General features: G+C 46.5%; 2 protein-coding genes across 9 annotated transcripts in view; one reads left to right on the top strand and one right to left on the bottom strand.

Moving 5' to 3' along the window:
• Positions 1-559: 559 nt before the first annotated feature.
• LOC113930371 lies at positions 560-9,777 on the top strand. Its single transcript, XM_035725452.1, has 9 exons — positions 560-698; positions 840-1,071; positions 1,821-1,855; positions 2,544-3,297; positions 3,996-4,128; positions 5,899-5,944; positions 8,339-8,399; positions 9,029-9,060; positions 9,749-9,777. Exons 1-9 carry the CDS (start codon positions 560-562, stop codon positions 9,775-9,777), a joined length of 1,461 nt encoding a protein of 486 aa, XP_035581345.1.
• Positions 9,778-10,509: 732 nt separating this feature from the next.
• The window catches only part of ZNF674 (zinc finger protein 674), a 28,023-nt gene continuing 18,629 nt past the window's right edge, over positions 10,510-19,903 (bottom strand). For 5 of the 8 annotated variants that reach the window (XM_035725818.1, XM_027607371.2, XM_035725819.1 and 2 more), the window contains one exon: positions 10,512-12,673. In XM_035725818.1, the coding sequence (XP_035581711.1) occupies positions 11,181-12,673 (1,493 nt within the window). In that variant the 3' untranslated portion in view covers positions 10,512-11,180. Of the gene's footprint in view, positions 12,674-19,903 lie in introns of all 8 variants that reach the window. The other 3 variants (XM_035725817.1, XM_027607370.2, XM_035725816.1) reach the window with 2 other exon arrangements.

Raw genomic sequence — 19,903 nt, 5'->3', positions numbered from 1 at the left:
ATTTCAGAAAAACCAAAACTGATAAACTTAATTTTCTGCAGAACTACGCTAAAATAAATACTCAAGATATGTCTTAAAGTTAGAAAAGAATGATCCTTAAAAAATAAAAGTGCAAAAAGGAATGAAGGGGATTGTGAAGAGAAAATATGGGGGTAAATCTATATGGACACTGACTGTCTTAAACAACTATAATATCACAGTGAGAGGAAAAAATATATGTAGAGTTAAAATCCAGGTGGACAACAGTACAAAACGTAAGATGTACCCGAGCTAAAATTTTTTGCACCATTGAATTCTGGAGGAAGAAGAATTCACTGACAAGAGACTAATAAATAAGTGGTGTATGCCATAATCTCTAGGGTAACCATAAAAGTATAATTCAAAACTGCAAGAAAGCAAACTCGCTCAGCTCCTGCTCAGGGCAGGGCACGCCCCCAGGACCTCTGTTTCTCAGCCAACGAAAAGCACAGCCGCGCCCTCCAGATGCCGCTGCTCCGGGCTGCGACCGCGTATTGCCAAGGGCAGAGTCGACCTGGGTTCAGAAGGTCCACCTACCGAGATGGCAGAAACACACGGTGGAGTGGGTACCCATCTGAGCATCTGCAGCAACAGTGCGACGCAGGTCTCCAAGACCCCCCTCAGGCTTGAGGACTCCCAAGGACTCGTGCCTCAGAAGAGCTGTTCCACTTCTGAGTCCCGTGAGGCCCTCTGAGCGCTTTGATACGCGGCTATGACTTCTTGCAGGGAGAGTGTGCAGAGTGGAAGCAGTAAAGGGAAGAGGGGCAGGGGGGAGGCCCCGTAGCAACCAGGCACGCCATGGCACTCATTTCCTCCCAAAGCCGTCCCACGGTCGACGCTTAAGTCCGCCAGGACTGCTGTGTGCCAAAACCCGCAAAGCGCGGCCAGCCAGGGAAGCTCACCCAAGCTTCGGGGGCCAGGGGTTTTCCTGGAGGTTCTGCGGGCACGCAGCATCCCTGCCGTGACTTTAGCTACTCAGGCCACAGCCCTCCAGATGTCAAAACTGATACAGCACGGCCCGAGGCCGCACACGGACATAACCAGATATTCACCGTAAGTCACACGGTTTGCCTAAACTATCGGGCCAACTTGGAAGAGCGATGCTTGGAACACAAAAACACTCCCGCTAGGCAGAATGTGACAGGGGCTTAGTGGTGGTGTCCCAGGAGCCAGACAAGGACCAGTCCTCCTGAAACGGGATTTTGGGTGGAATGGACGGGCCTTGAGCAATCCACGACTCCTAGGTTTACCCTTTACGATTCATTTTCACTTAATTAAAAGGCTTAGTGGCCGACGGAAAAAATGTTTTCGGTTGAGCATGAGTGGTAATCCTGGGTAAGGTTGGAACCGGGCCCGGGCACAATTGTGCAAGGCGGCGGCAAAGGGGGAGCCCACACTATGGGAAGGTACAGCAATGGCACCAGCATGTTACCGAGTGTGTATGAGGAAACAATGTAAACCGCCACCACAAACCAGGAGCCTGCCCTGGGCTAAATCCCGGGGGCTCTAAGATGCACCCTCCATCACTCACAACAGCCCTTTAGGCAGGTGGTCTTCAGCTATGACCCAAGGGGCCAGAAAGTGGTGGGGACAAGCCTTCTCCCCTACGGATTGATACACCCGAACAGCCCGGGCAGAGGATGGACCGGAAGAACACCTTGCATGTTTTCTCGGTTCCGAAATGACAAACGCCACACTTTATGCTGTTGTTGTATGACTAACAAATCTGTGTCCTTCCCCGGGCCCCACCCAAACCGTTAGGTCTCCTCTTTCTCGGCAAGCACCTGTCCCTGTCTTATCAGGATCTGGGGAGAGTCCGACCAGGGCCAAAGACCAGGTATTTCTGCAACTGGGGGTTTCTCAATTGTCCCTGGGACACTAGCATACGAACTCTGACCTTCTCCTGCCTCCTGATAGTGATGTCTGAAAAGAAGGTTAGCAGGTCACCTCTCCTCTAGAAATAAACAGGTAGCATCTCTAAGCCTGGCCGCCACTTACAAACGCACGAAGAAGGCATCCGCAGTGGGGAGCAGTACCCACTCACACGCCTGAGGGAGAACGGGCTCTTCTCCTGGGACTCCCACTCAAGGCCTGGACAGTCACTTCCCAGAACTCTGCGCCGGAGATCTGGGCTACGAATCATCCAAACCACGCGGGGAATGTTAGTTAACTCACAGAGGGGCAAGGGAAAGAGAGGGAGAAAGCACTAAGTTCCCAACGGAAGCCTACATACGTGTACGGCGGGCTGCGTGACGGTTTTCGTCACAGGCTTCTCTCACAGTGCCTGGCACCCGCTGGCTCTAGCTCAGAAGGAATTGGGTGCGTCTGAGCTGAGAGCCGACCACGCACCGCCCAAAGGCTTCTGCTTGGTGACCAGGCAGCTACAAGGGCAGCACACACTTGGCTTCTTTTTCCCAGACCCTACGGAAACAGACCCTTTCCTCAAGGGCACTTCCAGGCTTTTTGAGCAGGCCAAGCTACCGCTGGCTGCCACCGTCAGAGACCAAGATTCCCTCCTCCTCTAGGCAGCATCGTCAGAAAGCAAAAACCACACTCTCCCAGGACGCCCGGGGTCCCTGGAACGGGAGCAACACGATTTATTTCAGGAGAATCAGGCATCGGGGTTTCCTCGTCTGTGGGTGTGACCGGCCCTTCAGCCCGGCTACCAGACCCTCCTCCGGGCCACTTCCCCCGCCTGGGCCTGACCCCTGCTCTTGGACCCCCTGGGCTTGGGAAGGCCACGGGTCCCGGGGAACGGCCCCGCCCCCAAGATGGCCGCGCCCATATGCCGCTGAGGACCGCAGCAGGCGCCGCTCCCGTTTCTTATTGCGACGAGCTGAAGGGAGCGGAGAGCGTGGCTTTGCGGGGCGGAGGGTGCGCAGCAGAACGGCGCGTGAGAGAGCGCTTCGGCCTCGGAGGCGGCGGAACCGGAGCCGCTGAGTCCCTCCGCGCGCGCCTCGCCGCCCGGAGACGCCATTCCCCCCGCCGCCCCCACGCCCCACCGCGCCGCCGTGATGTGCGACTCGTCGCGGGAAATATTCGCACGCTCTGGTCACCGCTTCGCGCCTCAGACGAACCCCGGCCGAATCACTGTCCGCGACACGCGCCATCTCGCCCATTGACAGTGGGGACCGCCCCCCCCCCAGTGGCTCGTGCGCGTGCGCCTCGCTCCGATCTGGGCCTGCGCGGCTACGGGGTGCGGAAGTGCTCCGCTGACCCGGGGGCGGTGCGAGGTCGCACCGGTTGTTGTTATCCGCCCCGACTGTCGGGTTGTGGGAGGCAAGGACGGGGAGGCGGAGCGGACTCGGGCTGCAGGGGAGGGCGGGGGTGGTGGGTTCGCGCCCCTGCGGGGTCGCGGCCGGGCCGGCTGAGTGTGGGCACCGGGATGCGGGCGACGGCAAGTGATACAATCAGTGAGTTTGCTGAGTGCCTAGTAAGTGCGAGGCGCCTTTGGGGTTCCCGGGCATCTTCCCGACGGCCTGTGAGCAGGTGCTGCGATTATCTTCATTTTATTGCGAGGAAGCAGGAACAGAAAGGCTCGGGCACCTGTCCAAAGTCACACAGCTAGTCAACCCCGGGGGAGCCTTCTGTGTTTTGTCCCCCTGCCTGGCGCTTAGCTTTTCCAACTAACGTTCCCGAAATTGATCAAGTTTGTGGTTGCTGTCTGCCTTCCCTGCTCGAATACAGCTCCACAAGGTCGGGGACCTGGGATTGTTTGTTCCCTGATGTATCTGCAGCACGTAGAACAGGCACATCGCGGGCCCGCAACATTTTCACTGAATGAGTAAAAGCGACAGAGCAGGCAATCCGTTCGATTCCGGAGCGGGGACTCTTAGGCATAGTAGGGCAGGGCTCAGCTCCTTGTCTGCTGATAACTGGGGTCCTACTAAACGTTACTCTCCAAACTCAGATGAGGCCTTGTGCTTCCTTCCATAAATGAAAACATTTGAGTTTTCCTCCACTTCACTCCATCATAGGGGTTGTGAATCGCATCTCCTGTGTGGTCCTTTCCAGGAGCAGGGTGCATCACTGAGACCACTGCTCACCAACTGCAGATTCCTGCTCCTGGGCTTCCTAGTCTACAGAAGAGCCAGTGTGACGCCTCAGAAGGTGAGTCCCCCTGGGTCAGAGGCACAGACGTGGTGCTGCAGGGATGGTCGCAGCTGAGATGGGTTTGTCTCTGAATCCTTTGGTCCTGCATCCTTGGGAACTAGAGAGCTCTTATGAGGGGCCTAGGAGGAGGAGCCTCAGCCCGGGGCAGAGGATGCAGGGTCCCAGGACAGATCCAGAACCCAGTGCAGGGGGTGCAGGCGCCCGGGACAGACCCGGACCCCAGGGCAGGGGGTGGAGGCTTAGAGGACAGCAGGTCCAAGAAGAGCTGGACCTGCAGCGGCCTCTGTCCCTCCTCCAGCTGGGAGAGAGCATGCCCACCGTGTGACCATGGGCAGTCGGACCCCATCGGAGGAGAGAGATGAAATGTGCAGGTGGATGGAGGGATGCTACCATGAGGCAGTGGCCTGCCGCAGTCCTGCAGGGGCAGGATCAGGGGGACGAGGATCACTGCCAGCCTGGAAGGACTCTGTCCTCTCCTGCCACTGGCGCCTGTGTGCACAGCCGAATGCCCCCCTCTTTTCCATCGGCTGTGTTTGGATTTGCGTCAGCCCTAGAGCGTGAACATCCCACCCACCTCTACACAAATGTTGACTCTCCCCCTAGTCTGAGTAAAGTGCAGAAGGCTTTTGTTTTCTTTTGTCCTTGGTAAAATTTGCAAGTAGTCTGCAGGTACGCCGTCTTCTGGTTCTGCTGCCTCATTTTGGTGGTACCGTGACGGGGCCTGAAAGCAGGAGACATTAAGCTGCATGGAGCTGAGCGCTGGGGTCCCGAGGCTGCCACCGGGGTTGCTGCGGCAGCAGCTACTCTGTGCAGAGGCTCCTGGCGGAGACATTGTTTACAGAACTGCCAAGCAGGGGCGCCTGGGTGGCTCAGTTGGTTAAGCGTCAGCCTTCGGCTCAGGTCATGTTCCCAGGATCCTTGGATCGAGCCCCGCGTCGGGCTCCCCGCTCAGTGGGAGGCCCTCTCCCTCTCTACCTGCAGCTCCCCCTGCTTCTGCGTGTGTTCTCTCTCCCTCCGTCAAATAGATAAACAAAATCTTAAAAAAAAAAAAAAGAAAACTGCTAAGCAGGGAAGAGCAGGCAATTGAATGGACATCCTGGGAAAGGAAGTCACGAGCCGGGATCGGGGTGGAGGCGGGCAGTGAGGGCCAGTGTGTGCAGGGTGACAAGGTCAGTGGTTTCCAGCTCCTCGTGCAATGACCAGTGCTGGGCTCTTCACCTCCCTTCCCGCTCCCTGCCCCTTCCCCAGCCCTGGTTTGTCTCCGTCCTGCAAACCACAGCCAGAGGTCCGTGTCCTCCAGACGCTGCTGTCTGTCACCTCTGGGGCTCAGTGTCATCAGTTTTCATTGCCATTTTATGAGTGATAATGTTCACATTCAAAAATGCAAGTAAAGAGAAGACGCAAACTGAAATCAGCAGTCAGAGAAAAGCAGTGTCAACATTTTAGCATACGCTCTGGCACACTGCCGTTCCTCAGTGGGTACGTACGGGTGAACAAATGAGCTTGCACTGCCCTTGTGTTCTTGTGATCTCCTTTTAAATATGTTAAGAAATGAAACAAGGTTCATTTGGGGCAGTTTGGAAGCCCACAGACACAGGTCCTGTGCAAAGCCCACACGAGCTTACCCACGTGGCAGTGACCGGGCTGGAGCTCCCAGGCTCGTTGCACATCATTCTCCCCAGGTGCAAGGGTGATGGTCATCAGGCTGGTGGGGACGGTCTCATGGCTGAACGCTCTGATCTCGACCCGCTCATTCTGTCTTCCTAGATCCCCCGCCCTTTGTCCGGGGCAGAACAGGATGGCCACGGCCCAGGTGAGTGCCAAATTTTCCCCTTCCCTTGCTTCCAGGGCACTTGAGGCAGCTTCGGGGTACCTGTACCGTACCCCTGACAGATCTGTCGCTCCCTTCTGCCGTGGCTGTTTTCCATTCAAGCTGTAATCCACCTCCGGTTTCTCCGATCCTTCCTCCCCCCGACCCCGCCACCAAAACCCAAGATAGAAAACAAGAAAAGAGAGAAGGAAAGTGACTGTTCTCATCTACTTCTTCCTCTGGGAAACGCACCTCCTCATTGTTCTTCCGCTTCTCAGGGAAGCTCGTTGAAGCCCATAGACTCGCTTTTTCTGTGTCTTCGCTTCCACCTCACTGTTTGCTTTTTCATTATATTCAAAGAACGAAAATCCATGCTTGACGTTCCGTGCGCTGAAGAACGGTCACAGCATCCCTATTTCTTCTGCCCCCCGGGGCCACGTTTCTCCTCAGAGTGCCCCCCCCGTAACAGTGTGGGGATGGTGTGGGGTGGCTGCGTTTCTGTCAGCTGCAGGAGCTGACTGCAGGTCCATAGGCCGTGGTGGGTGAGCGTGTGCACAGATGCCGTGCCAGCCCCGCTCCCGTCTTGTTCTTCCCGCCTGGTTCTACCCTGGGTGGTGTTGCTCCTCGGTGCAGAAAGAAGATTTCCGTTCGCATGCGGTGCTCCGCATGTGTCATTCAACTGTTGCTCTCTTTGTGCATAGCATTTGGATGTTCTTTTTCTGTTCTGTACGGAGCCTCTTGGATGACTCTTTATGTGTGTGTTCAATAGTGCGGGTATTTAAGGAGGATACACCTAGAAGTTGGATTTTGGGGTCAAAGGTATTCATACTTGAATCGGCTGTCCCAAATCCTAGACTAGTTACGACTCTCCCAAAATGTTAAAGACCAGATAATTTCTGTGTTCAGCTTTTCCAGGCTGTTGAAAGGTGAAAAGGAAACCAGTTGGTTTTATGGAGCCACTTACCTTTAAATTTGATAAAGATATTCCAGAAAATAAGTTATACACCTGATTCACTTGAGACCATGGACGTCAAGATTCTAAACACATAGTCTGAACAGAGTGTTGATAACGTTGCATCGAGCGCTGTGCAAAATGATCTGTACGTGTGGTAAAAAATTCACAACAAAAGCTTGTTCGACAAAAGGTGAAAAGTAATTCTCCCCGTCACCCCATGCCCCGTGTCCTTCCTTGTTTCACACGTTCTTGGCGAGATCCCGTATGCACGTGTCTTTGCACCTAAGAATGCCATTTGCTTTGGAACTCTTCCTTCTTCACATATTCCAGCACATTCTGGGCTTTTCCACGATCATTCCGTTTCACTGTGTGTTTGAACAACCCCAGGTTTTTCCACCTGGGCCCGCTTGACATTTGGGGCCAGGCAGTGCTGTGTTGTGGAGGGCGGCTGTGTGCCCTGGACGCTATCTAACCGTCCCTGCCCCGGGCTCCCCTGATGCCAGTGTCCCCAACCTCGTCCCCCTCCGTGGTGACAGTGAAGAGTTTCTCCAGAGATTGCCACCCGTTCCCCGAAGGGTTAAATCACCCCTGGGTGGTACTCCATTTCCAAAACTGGCTCTGTGATATTCCACTGGCTGGAAATACCGTCCCGTATATTTGCCTTCTGCCGGGGCCGTACGCTGAGGATAGTCTTGTCTTTTGACATCATAAACGATGCGGCGATACTCAGCCGTGTACGGTTCAGTCTGTTCCTCGTGAGCTTGTCTCACCTGCAAGATAGCTGTCTGGAGGTGAGGATTCTAGGTCAGAGGCTCTGCGCATCGTGAATTTTGACAGCTGAGGGCCTCCGAGCCAGGTGTTGTCCTGCGCTCACCAGTGTGGTCTTGGTCCCCAGCACCTGAGCTGTCACTTGGGAGGGGTGACAGGAGGGGTGGCTGCTCTGAGAGCCCCACCTTCCCGTCACTGTCCTGCTGCCCAAGGCGTGCCCCGGCTCGTCTCCATCTGCAGCGCTGAGTAACCGGCTGCCCCGTGAGGCCTGTGGGGGCCCTGTGGGTGCCACCTGTCTCCCGGACTGAAGACCGGCCAGTGGGGGGCGGGCAGGGGGAGATGCAGGTGTCAACGGGGGAGGGGGGGTCCTGCTCTCTCTCTGATAGGAATGTGGGCACTCAGAAAAGTGAGCGTTTTTGTGGTGCCAACAAGACCAAACACACACCTTTCCTTCCTTACCTCAGTCTGCTGACCAGGTCAGACTGCCACCCTCCTGCTTCCTGTTCCCTCTCATGGTGGATTAGGCACGATTAGCAGTCGGGTGACCGTGCAGCTGCCTTCTATAGGGAAACAGCCCGGTCCTTGCCTACTGTGTCTTCCCTGCCTGCCTTTCTCCAGCATGTCTCCTCTGCCCTCACACAGAACACTTTATCTCTGACACTTCTGGTTACCAGATGCGGAGAAGGTTTCCGCACACCAAACAACTCGCTGCCGCACCAGATGGGTGTCCTACACGTAAGTCAGCTTTGACACTGTCTCCCTGGAGATCGCATCGGATCCCACAGGTTAAGGGTTCAGTCCCAGCGTACGGCCAGCCCCATGCCCCCCATCAGATGGCAGCCCCGAGTTGCAGGCTTTTGACCAGCGGGCTAGAGGTCAGAGGTCCAGTGATGCCCTCCTGGGATTCGATTATTTGCTAGAGCATCTCACAGGACCCAGGGACATGCTGACTTAACATTTACCAGTTTGTTAAAGGGTATGATGGATGGAGCCTCTGGAAGGTCCCTGTATGAGAGTCACAGTACAGTCCATGAGGATTTGGGAGTATAGCAACACTATCTTCTGCAGGCAACTATTCTTTGGAGAAAAGTGTCTAGCTTGCATTGAGGCTCCTCCCTCTGCCCTTTCTCAGCCATCCCTCTCAGTTAATAACTACCCTGAATTCTAATACCAGAGAGAAAACCTCCATAGATTGGATGGTATGTCTGTGACCCTGGAAAAATAAAAAAAAAAAAAAAATTAAAAAAAGGGCAATTAGAAACTCCAGGAAAATAAAGCACTAGGCAAAAAAGTAAATAATTATTGGAAATAATTTGCATTTTCCTAAGAATTTCATTTTATATTTTCTTGTTCATATTATTCAGTTATTTTAAGGACCATGACTTGGGGTGCCTGGGTGGCTCAGTCGGGTGGACGTCTGCCTTTGGCTCGGGTCATAATCCCAGAGTCCTGGTAACGAGTCCCGCATCAGGCTCCCTGCTCAGTGGAGGGCCTGCTTCTCCCTCTCCCTCTGCCTGCCGTTCCCCCTGTTTGTGCTGTCAAATAAATAAATAAAATCTTTAAAAAAATAAAGACCATGACTTGTGTTTCCTATGTCTGAATTACTTGTGGGTCTGCTTTCTGCTGTCCATTTTTTTCTTAAGTTGACTCTGGGTGTGCTTGGCAATTTTCAGTCAAATACCACAGTGTGTGAGAAATTGTATAAACTCTAGATGAGCTTTATCTAGTTCCTGACAGGCAGTTATATAAATTACCTTAATTCAGTTAGCTAGTGAGCTAATACAAGCTGAGGTATCAACCTTTTAAAGATCTGGTTTTCTGGTTTATATTTACTTCCTCCTAATTCCTAAAGTCCTTCAGAGATTCCAGCTGAGAGTCTTGGGGCATTTACCAGGGCCCTTCATCACTGGTGGGATCTTAAGTCCAAGTTTGATCACCTTGGTACCTGGTTCTGCTGAAAGCTCTTCCTTGGTACCTCAAGCACTTGGCTGTTGTGCATCTCTGAATTTATCTTACACCATTTACTGACCAGCTCCTTGTGGGAAAAAGCTCTATTGGGCTTTTCTTCATTTCTCGTCTCCAAGGTTTTGCCACTCCAGTCCTACCGTCTTAGCTCAGTGTTCCCTCAGGTCCCAGAAGCCAGCTGCAGTTCTTTGGCCCATGCGCTTCCTCCACATGGCTGCTTACCTCATCAGACCAGCAAGGAAAGTTTCTTTCCAGTCGGCTAAGATGGAGTTTATATGACATACTCACAGGAGCAACATCACGTCACTTTTGCCATCATCTATTGTCTAGAAGCAAGTCTCAGTTCTGCCCACACGCAAGGGGAGAGGATTATATAGGGCACAATTCAATGGGGTCACCTGGGATGTGCCCGATACAAGTGCTGATAATAGGACAAGAAGAGAAGGAAGGAATGTTAGCAAGTAGCATTCACAGATATCACAGTGAAATGAGCTTTATATTTGGTGTCGGAAGTCAGTTTCGTCTTGTTACTTGTGGTTATCTTTGATCATTCACTACATCTCATTTGTAAAAATCTGTTAGCTGATAACTTATGTCACAGGATTTGGTGAACTATGGAGGTAGTTTTATTTATTTTTATTTTTTTAAAGATTTATTTGACAGAAGACACAGTGTGAGAGGGAACACAAGCAGGGGGAGTGGGAGAGGGAGAAGCAGGCCTCCCGTGGAGCAGGGAGCCCAATGCGGGGCTCGATCCCAGGACCCTGGGATCGTGACCTGAGCCGAAGGCAAACGCCTAACCGACTGAGCCACCCAGGCGCCCCCTGAGCTATTTTTATTTTTATAAAAAAATCACATACAGATATTAAAATCACAGGATACCCATTCTCAACATGCAAAATACATTCTCAAAACCAAAGACAAAGCTGAAAGGGAAAGTGGATGGAAAGAATCAAGTATACACAGGATTACCTTAAACAATTTATTGGTAGTTTCTGGAGACTATGCTCAAAACATTTAAAAATCAATTTCCCAACACCCAAATGATAATTTGCTTAATAATTTGGTATATTTCCTTCCTAGCTTTTTGTTCTATGTGTCTACCTACCTACATACACACACCTAAAATAGATATAAATATAAACCAAATATATATGTGCATACAATTTTACTCATCATAAAGTTGCCATTTTTCTACCACCCAGAATCACTGATACAATAGTGCCTATCCTTCCTCTTTTTTTACAATGTAAACCATATGGTATATTGTTTTATAATCTGTTTTTTCACTTAACAGATTACCACAAACATTTCCCCAAATTCTCTGATGTACAATTTTCCACTCATGGGTAAGAATTCTGGGTAAAAAACTGATCACATTTATTACATGCTTCTGGAATTATGCTTTTGTAACATTTATTATATTAAAGGAACATTAAATAATACCTGAAGAGTTTCTGACATTCTTAACATTGATAAGGTTAATCCCCAGGATGAAGTGATACATAATGAGGTATAACGAATAGTGACATTCTCTCACTCTCAAGTATCTTAATAGGTTTTATCTCCTGTATGACTTCTCTGATGTTTAATGAGAGTCGACTTCCCACTGAAGGCTTTTCCACAGTCCCTGCATTCATAGGGTTTTTCTCCCGTATGAGTTCTGTGATGTACAATGAGAGTGGATTTCACACTAAAGGCTTTCCCACATTCACTGCATTTGTAGGGTTTTTCCCCTGTGTGGATTCTCTGATGTTTAATGAGAGTTGACTTCCTACTGAATGCTTTTCCACAGTTACTGCATTCGTAGGGCCTTTCCCCTGTATGAATTCTCTGATGTTTTATCAGTGGTGACTTCTCGCTGAAGGCTTTCCCACACTCATTGCATTTATAGGGTTTCTCTCCTGTGTGAGTTCTGTGATGTACAATAAGGGTTGACTTTTCACCAAATGCTTTTCCACATCTTCTGCATTCATACGGCTTCTCTCCTGTGTGAGTTCTATGATGGACAGAGAGGTGTGATTTCCCACTGAAAGTCTTCCCACATATGCTGCATTCATAAGGCTTCTCCCCTGTATGAATTCTCTGATGAACAGAGAGGTGTGACTTTCCCCTGAAGCTTTTCCCACATTTACTGCACTCATAAAGTTTCTCTTTTGTGTGAGATCTCTGGTGTTTATTGGGATTGGCTTTCTCATCAAAGGGTTTCCCATGTTTATTACACTCAGGTTTCTCACTGTTACGAGTCCTTTGATGCATAAGGCTGGACTTACCAAAGTGGATTCCTTCATAAAATGCTTGCCTAATGTGTGTCTTCTCATGTCTAATAAGGTGATATGAACTCTTAAAGGCTTTTGCACATTCACCACATACAAATGGTTTCTCTGCTGTGTGAGTTCGCTTGTGTTTAATCAGAGTTGACTTCTGGATAAAGGTTTTTCCACATTCGCTGCATTCATAGGGCTTCTCCCCTGTGTGAGTTCTCTGGTGAGCAATGAGGGTTGACTTCTGGCTGAAGGCTTTTGCACATTCAAAGCATTCATAAGGCTTCTCTCCTGTGTGAGTTCTCTGATGTACTACAAGGTTTGCTTTCTGGATAAACACTTTCCCACATTCAGAACACTCATAGAGTTTCTCCCTAGTTTGAATTCTTTGAGTTTTATTAAGTGCTTGCTTCTGGTGGAGGGCTCTTCCATGTTGATGAGGCTCAAAAAATTTCTCTGCAGGTTGAGCATTATTGAGATTAGAATGGAAGCATAATTTCCAATGTGCCTGACATTCATCATCTTTCTTTCTTACATAGCTTCTGTTTTGACAAAGAAAGTTTAAATTATGTTTTGAACACCTTCCCCAGGAATAATATTTAGGGAGTCTTTGTCTTATAGAAACAAAGTCTGTGTTTGGATAAACGATTTTCCTGAAGGTTGCGAATTCTTGGCCACTTTGATCCTTCTGTGTTTCCTTGTCTACTAATGCAGTTTGCCACAGAAGTTGGTTTTGGCTTTCCTTGTGGTTGTCTATCTGGTCATCAACTTGCCAGAATTCTAGAAAAAATTGCAAAGGACTCATCAAATTTGTAAACATTTCTACTATAATGTTATGGGATAAAATTCGTTCATAAACATCTTGCTGTGAACTCCTATCAGTAGGACTTGAGCTGATGTGGATGGGCTCCCTCCATGACTCACTCTGACTGTAAACACAAAGAAATGCTGGCCCATATTTAACAAAAGTAATTTAATACATAGTCAAGCTCAAAACCAAGAAATGTATTAGGTGTCAAAAGTGAAGTGGAAATTTAAAGTGATGGGGTGAACAGAAACTGAAGCTTGAGGATTTGCAGTGAAATCCAGACCACAGGGCAAAAATGTTCAGGAAACTGGTACGTAATTCCCACTTACAGCTGGAATCACAAGGGGCTTCCATATTTGTTAATGCGGAGCTAGAAAGACTCCCTACTGGTCAAGGAAACTGGAAAGAAAGATATTATAAGCAAAAGCCTAGTAATGTAACTCAATCTGAAAATATCATAGTTTTAGTAAAGAGCCCACAAGCTGAAAAATTAACATAAAAATTGGTCCTGTTATTCGTAGGTTCCTAGGAGTGGCAAACTCTAAAAGATACATTCTTATGTTTTTATAGCTTAGGACTCACAGAACTTCTATGGAAAACCAATTCTCACTGAAGAGTTCACAGTAAAATAATTTAAACCTCACAAGGAAATGAACCATCTTGAGAGATAATCAGCAGATACATTTAAAGATACCCCATTCCTAGAACTGCAGCTAAGAGAACAATCTAGACTTTAAAATTTCAAATATTCAAAGAAAGAGGGTAAGAGCTATATTATGGGGTAAAGAAGGGAACATTTGAAAAAAGAAACATAAATAGAAAATATAGGTATTATTAAAACTCTAAATAGGTTGAACAGCAGACTAGTCACAGATAAAGACAGATTAAATGAATCAGATGACAGACCTTAACAAGTCACCCAGAATGTAACATAAAGAGCTAACAAAATGGAAATAGGGTAAGACAAAGAGAAAAATGTAAGTTCCACCATAGGTTTAATAGAAAATCCAAATGGAAAGAATAGAGAGAAAGGGACAGGGGCAATATGCCAAGAAAAGGATTCATAGAGCAGTCATGAGACTGCCATACTTATAAAGGCTAGGCTGCAAGGTTAGGCCCTGGCTGACATCTGGGAATTTGGAGTTCAGGAATGTCTCCACTATTCCCTAACTGATAAGGCTGCTTGTACAAACAATGTGATTCATGTTGAACATTTCCTTTCCTTCTGTGAATCTGGAATTTTGGTATGTGCTAGGCAGAGCCACTGAGGGTACTGAGTTTCCAATGGGCTTCCCTGGGCACACATGTTGTTGCATTTTCTCTGCTGGGGGAAGTGTGCCCTGTATGACCCGACAGCATAAGGAATCCTGTACATGGATTCGTCCAGACTCTGCTAGTGTCTTTTCCCCTTGTGATCTAGTAGACTATCCTTACTACATTGCTTTAATAAATCGTAGCTATAGATACAACTGTATGTGGAGTCCCATGAGTCCTTCTCGAAAATCTCTAAATATGGTAGTGGTCTTAGGGACCCCTGAGCTAGGCAGTATTTGAAGAGACAATGACTGATAGTTTTCTAGATGGAAGAAAGGTACACATCCTACCACTGAATGTCCAGAGTCCTGAGTGTGGTAAATAAAAGCAAAACTGAACCTGGACATAGTTTAGTGGAATCACAAGACTTTTAAGTCAGAAAGTAAGTATGGAAAGCTACCATGGAGAAATTTTTTAAATCACCTACAAAGAAACAATTAGATCAACATCAGACTTCATCAGCAATAAAAGAAGTCAAAAGATTAAACAGTGTAGTGTATTCAAAGTCCTGAGAGCTTGATTTCATCTTAGAACTCTATCCCCAGATAAATTATCACAAAGAAAGATGACAAAATAAAAGTGGTTTTGGACAAGAAAAGGTAGGGAATTTATCACACACAAAGACTGGCTAACAATAATGCTTGATACTTGAATATTTCAGGAGGAAAATAATCACAGGGAAAAAGTTGGGGGGTGTAAAAATGCAGTAAGGGCAGGAAGAAAGAGGTAAAGAGGGGCACCTGGGTGGCTCAGTAGGTTAGGTATCTGACTCTTGATTTTGGCTCGGGTCATGTGGAGCCCCGTGTCGGGCTCCGCATAGCACAGAGTCTACTTGAGATTCTCTCCCTCTCCCTCTGCCCCTACCCCTGCTCACTCTCTCGCTCTCTCTAAAATAAAGTCTTTAAAAAAAAGAGGTAAAGAAAAAGCAGGATATATAGACAATACAAGAAAAGAAGAAATACTAACATAGTAATGGCACAATAAATATATATTAACCCCATTAGTTAAAGGGCAACCATATTAAATTGTATTTTTCAAAATCAGCTTTATGTTTTCCAAAGATAATTAGAGCAAAATGAGAGAGAAATGTTGAAAATAAAATTATGGAAAGAGATGTACCTGGTACTGAACAACCAAAACACAGGTGGTAAAACAATGCTTATGTTATATAAAACTGAATGATCTTGATGCCAAAAGCAAATAAGAACAGAATATGAGACTGTTACAAAACAATTTCACTTAAGTAGATGCAAAACTCTTTTTTTTAAAGATTTTATTTGTAACACAGGGCTCAAACCTACAACCCTGAGATCAAGAGTCACATGCTCCACTGACTGAGTGAGCCAAGTGCCCCAAACAGATGCAGAACTCTTAAATATACAAGGCAAACTGATTCTATGGATGGGAGAGAAGAAAGGTAAATAATATCCAGTAATGTTAAAAATGTACATACCCTACTATGTATTCCACTTGTAGTTACACCACAGAGAAAATTCTGCAAGTGTGGGCCAGGATACATGTACAAGAATGGCAATAAACATAAACAACGAAATTTCCCAGTAATGGAGGTACGGATCGATGGACTGCAATACTCAGATGCTGGAATGCTATACCAGAGTTAAAATGAATGAACTAAATGTAATGTATCAGCAGAGGTGAAGCTCAAAGGGCAACGCTAAAGACAGAAACAAAGTTTTAGAAAGAGCCCTACAGTTCAAGTCCAGTAATCTGGTAAATTTACAAAAGGAACACTATATGATTACAGATACAAATATATGTACTGCAAGTATAAAAACATGGATTAGAAGGATATTCACCAAATTCATGATACTGTTTGCCTGGGGAATGAATGAGAGGAACAGGCCTCAGGAGAGGAAAAGAGGCCTTGACCTTTATTTGTACACCTCTATTTCTTTTATTAAAGAAACCACCACCACCAAGTATCAAAATATTGACATTTGCTACTTCTGGGAGGTAAGTACAAGGGTTATTAGTTACAATGATGATTTTCTGTACTTTTCTGTAGTTTTAAGAGACATGCCTAAGGCAGGACTTCTGGAAAGGCAGTGAGGATCTCAGTAAATCTCCCCCATGAAAGCAATGAAAATACTGGCAAAATTATCAATATCCATCCTTTCAAGACTTTGGAAATTAACCAAAGGCATACAAGGAATCACGAAGCATTTATTCAAGAACCAGTGAACCTCAGTGAGAACAGCCAAATCTGTAGTGTTTCACTTGGCACTATTCACCTCTTCTCCCCGTACCCCAAGCCACCGGCTCCCCAACTCTGCCCCGTAAGCAGTGAAAACTGGCAGCCTCCCAGCAGCCTCCCAGCAGCCTGAGGGGCTGATGTGTTTTGGGCCTCCATCAAAAGCCCCATCCTCACTCTTTGACCTAACTTGGAGTTCTGCTCTAGAACAGACACAGTATGTGTCTGTTCTAGAAAGGACACAATATGGGAACTCAAAGCCACATGAAGAAATAAAGAGCACCAGTAAAGGTAGGGGGCAGGCAAGTGCTAACACAGCAAGCCAGGCGCCTGGCTCAAGTCTGGGAATTGAGCTTTCGGAATGTTCCCTATGTTGATAAGACTATTTTGCTGGCTTGGGGCACCGAACACCTGTTCTCTTCTGGGAGCCTAGATGCCTGACCATTAGAGGCTGATGATTTTTTGGCCTGAGGCGCCTGTTTTTACTGGGTCAACTTGGAACCTTCCACAAAGTGAAAAGGGCTTTTTAAAAAACCTTGCTGGCCACTTGGACTTGAAATGTAGCCATCCAGCTCTGCAGCATCTTGGCTCTGCACGAGAAAGGAGCAACTATCCCTGTAGGGATTTATCTCCTACCCCAGTGCCCAGCAATACTGGTGAAAATGATCCCACATCAGGGCACACGGAGAAAAGTCAGAGAGCATGAGATGAAGGGGAGGAGGGGGTTAAGCTTACAGACAGAAAAAAAAAAAACTGATACCAGGTATCAATAATCAGAATAGATTCAGAGTTCTCAAAAGGAACACTGAAAATCAGAAGACAATGGCGCAATGCCTTCAAAAGTCTAAGGGAAAGAAATGTCCATCCTAGAACTCTATTCCAAGCTCAACTCTCCATCTAGGACAAGGATAACAAACACGTCTAGATATTAAAAAAATCTCAAAAAATTTACCTCCCATGGACCTACATTCTTTCTTAGTTAGGTACTAGAAGAATGTGCTCCAATGAAATATGGAAGAAGGCATGGCATAAAGCAAATGGGGACTCCAACAATGCAGAAAGTCGAGGGAATCCCCCGAATAATGGTGAAGGATATGAGGATGGCAGTCACATGAGCAGGAATGAGATTAATCCACCCAGAAGGGAGAGGGTCAAATGGCTCCAGACAAACTCAGGGGTAGAACATTGATGGAACCCCTGATAGTTCTGGAAGCATTCCGAGTCACTCTAGATAGCTGGATATGGAGTATTAAAGTTGAACTGGTGATAAGTACATAGAGAAAGCAGCAAATAAAAGAAACAAAGCAATTATTAACCAAAGGAAATAAAGTTATACAGGAAAGCTAAATGAATCCTAGATTACTACATGGCTCAACTGTGTCCAGTGTTTACACAGTCATAACGTCGTAAGCAACAGTACTGTCAGAAACCAAAATTGTGGTACAATCATATTGGGAACATTGGGGAGCCAAAAGTCTCTGTGTGTATGTTTGTGAGTGGCAGGAGCAATGAGGTGAGCAATCTTCCATAGTAGAAAATTTTACATAATTATTTGAAGACACAGTAAATTATAAAGAAGAGTGATACAAAAAACACCTGCCTATCCACCACTCGTTAAAAAACAAATTATCATGGGGTGCCTGGCTGGCTCAATTGGTAGAGCATGTGACTCTTGATCTCAGGGTCATGAGTTCAAGCCCCATGTTGGGTGTGGAGCCTACTTAAAAAAAAAACAACCCATATTATTGTTCCCTTTGAAGTTGATGTGCCCATTTCATTTTCTTTCTTCTCAGATCATCACTATCCTGAATTTTATGTTTATATGCCTTTGACTTTCTTTATAGTTTTACCACACTTATTTTATTCTTTAAACCTTGGCCATGATTTACTTTGATAAAATCAAATCTATTTTTCTTTTCATCAAGAGAATCCTGCCTTAAGTCAGTAAATCTGAAATCTCAAATGAAACATAATTGTCTAGAAAAATGACCAGAACTGACAGAAGATGTACAAAACATGAATAAATCAGTAATTATTTTAAAAATTATAAACTTCACTCGTAATCAAAAGTCTTGCCCTAAAAAAGGGCATCCTATCCAGATGTTTTTGTAGATGATTGATATCACCTCATAAGAACAGGTATACTTCAGTCAATACAGTTTCAGAAACTAGAAAAAGAAGGGAAAGTACTAGGTCTGTTTTATGCAGCCAGTATAACTGTGTCTACCAGAATAAGAGGACAGCACAAGGAAAGGAAACCTAACTCATTTCTAAATATTAATGCAAAACTCAAAACTTGAGTAGACTGACTTCAATGAATTAAAAAAAATGCTTCACAACGGAGTAGGGTTTAAGCACAGGAATGCAAAAACAGTTCAATTTTATATATATGTGTGTGTGTGTGTAATATTTATTTATTTATTTACTTACTTACTTACTTATTTATTTATTTGACAGAGAGAGACACAGCGAGAGAGGGAACACAAGCAGGGGGAGTGGGAGAGGGAGAAGCAGGCTTCCCGCGGAGCAGGGAGCCCGATGCAGGGCTCGATCCCAGGACCCTGGGACCACAACCCAAGCTGAAGGCAGACGCCTAATGACTGAGCCACCCAGGTGCTCCACAGTTCAATTATCTGTTATATTAATATCTATTAATATAATCCACCACATTAACAGATTAAGGAGAAAAAATCATCTTCTCAATAGATGTAGAAATAAGCATTTGAGAAAATATAACATCTATTCTTGATTTTTTAAAAGATTTTATTTATTTATTTGAGAGAGAGAGCAAGCGAGCGAGTGCACGAGCAGGAGAGGAGCAGAGGGGGAGGGACAAGCAGACTCTGCACTGAGCACAGAGCCTGATTTGGGGCTTGATCCCATGACTCTGAGGATCATGACCTGAGCCGAAATCAAGAGTTGGATGCTCAACCAACTGAGCCATCCAGGTGCCCCTTACGATTATTAAGAAAGTCTTAGCAAACCAGGAATATAAAAGAAGCTTTTGATGAAAGGGAGCTTTCGAAATACCCCAGCAAATATACTTAATGGTGAGTTGGAGGAGGTCTGTCATCTCTCTGTGCCTCAGTTTTCTCATCTATAAAATGAGGATACCAACCAGCCTACTTGATAGGGTTGTTCAGAGGATTAAGTATGTACAAAGCATCCAGAACATAGCAAACACTCAGATACTGCCTATCATCATATTACTATCACTGTCCCCATTATTTTCATTAAAATCAGAAACAAACAGGGAATTCACTATCACTACATCTATTAAACACTATACTACAGGCCTTGACTAATATAGGAAAAAGAAAGAAAATGTGTAATTGGGGTTTTTGTTTAAGTTCTAATTTAAATCATAGTTAGTTAATATGTAGTGTAATATTGGTTTCAGGAGTAGAATTTAGTGATTCATCACTTACATATAACACCCAGTGCTCATCCCAACCAGTACCCTCCTTAATGCCCATCACCCATTTAGCCCATCCCCCTTCCCACCTCCCCTCCAGCAAACCTCAGTTTGCTCTTTAGAGTTAAGAGTCTCTTATGGTTTGCCTTCCTCTCTTTTCTTTCCCTTCCCCTATGTTCATCTGTTTTGTTTAAGTTCCACATATGAGTGAGATCATATGGTATTTGTCTTTCTCTGACTGACTTGTTTCACTTAGCATAA

The sequence above is a fragment of the Zalophus californianus genome, chromosome X (assembly GCF_009762305.2).
Source record: "Zalophus californianus isolate mZalCal1 chromosome X, mZalCal1.pri.v2, whole genome shotgun sequence".
NCBI lineage: Eukaryota > Metazoa > Chordata > Mammalia > Carnivora > Otariidae > Zalophus > Zalophus californianus.
The sequence above is the reverse complement of the archived record's forward strand: the minus strand, read 5'-3'. Positions and strand labels throughout refer to the sequence as shown.

Coding starts and splice junctions, on each gene's coding strand:
- LOC113930371 (XM_035725452.1), top strand. CDS start 560: ATGGCAGAAACACACGGTGGAGTGGGTACCCATCTGAGCATCTGCAGC. Junction 1,072..1,820: donor GACATAACCAGATATTCACC/GTAAGTCACACG, acceptor CTGTCTTATCAG/GATCTGGGGAGAGTCCGACC. Junction 3,298..3,995: donor CGACTGTCGGGTTGTGGGAG/GCAAGGACGGGG, acceptor ACTCCATCATAG/GGGTTGTGAATCGCATCTCC.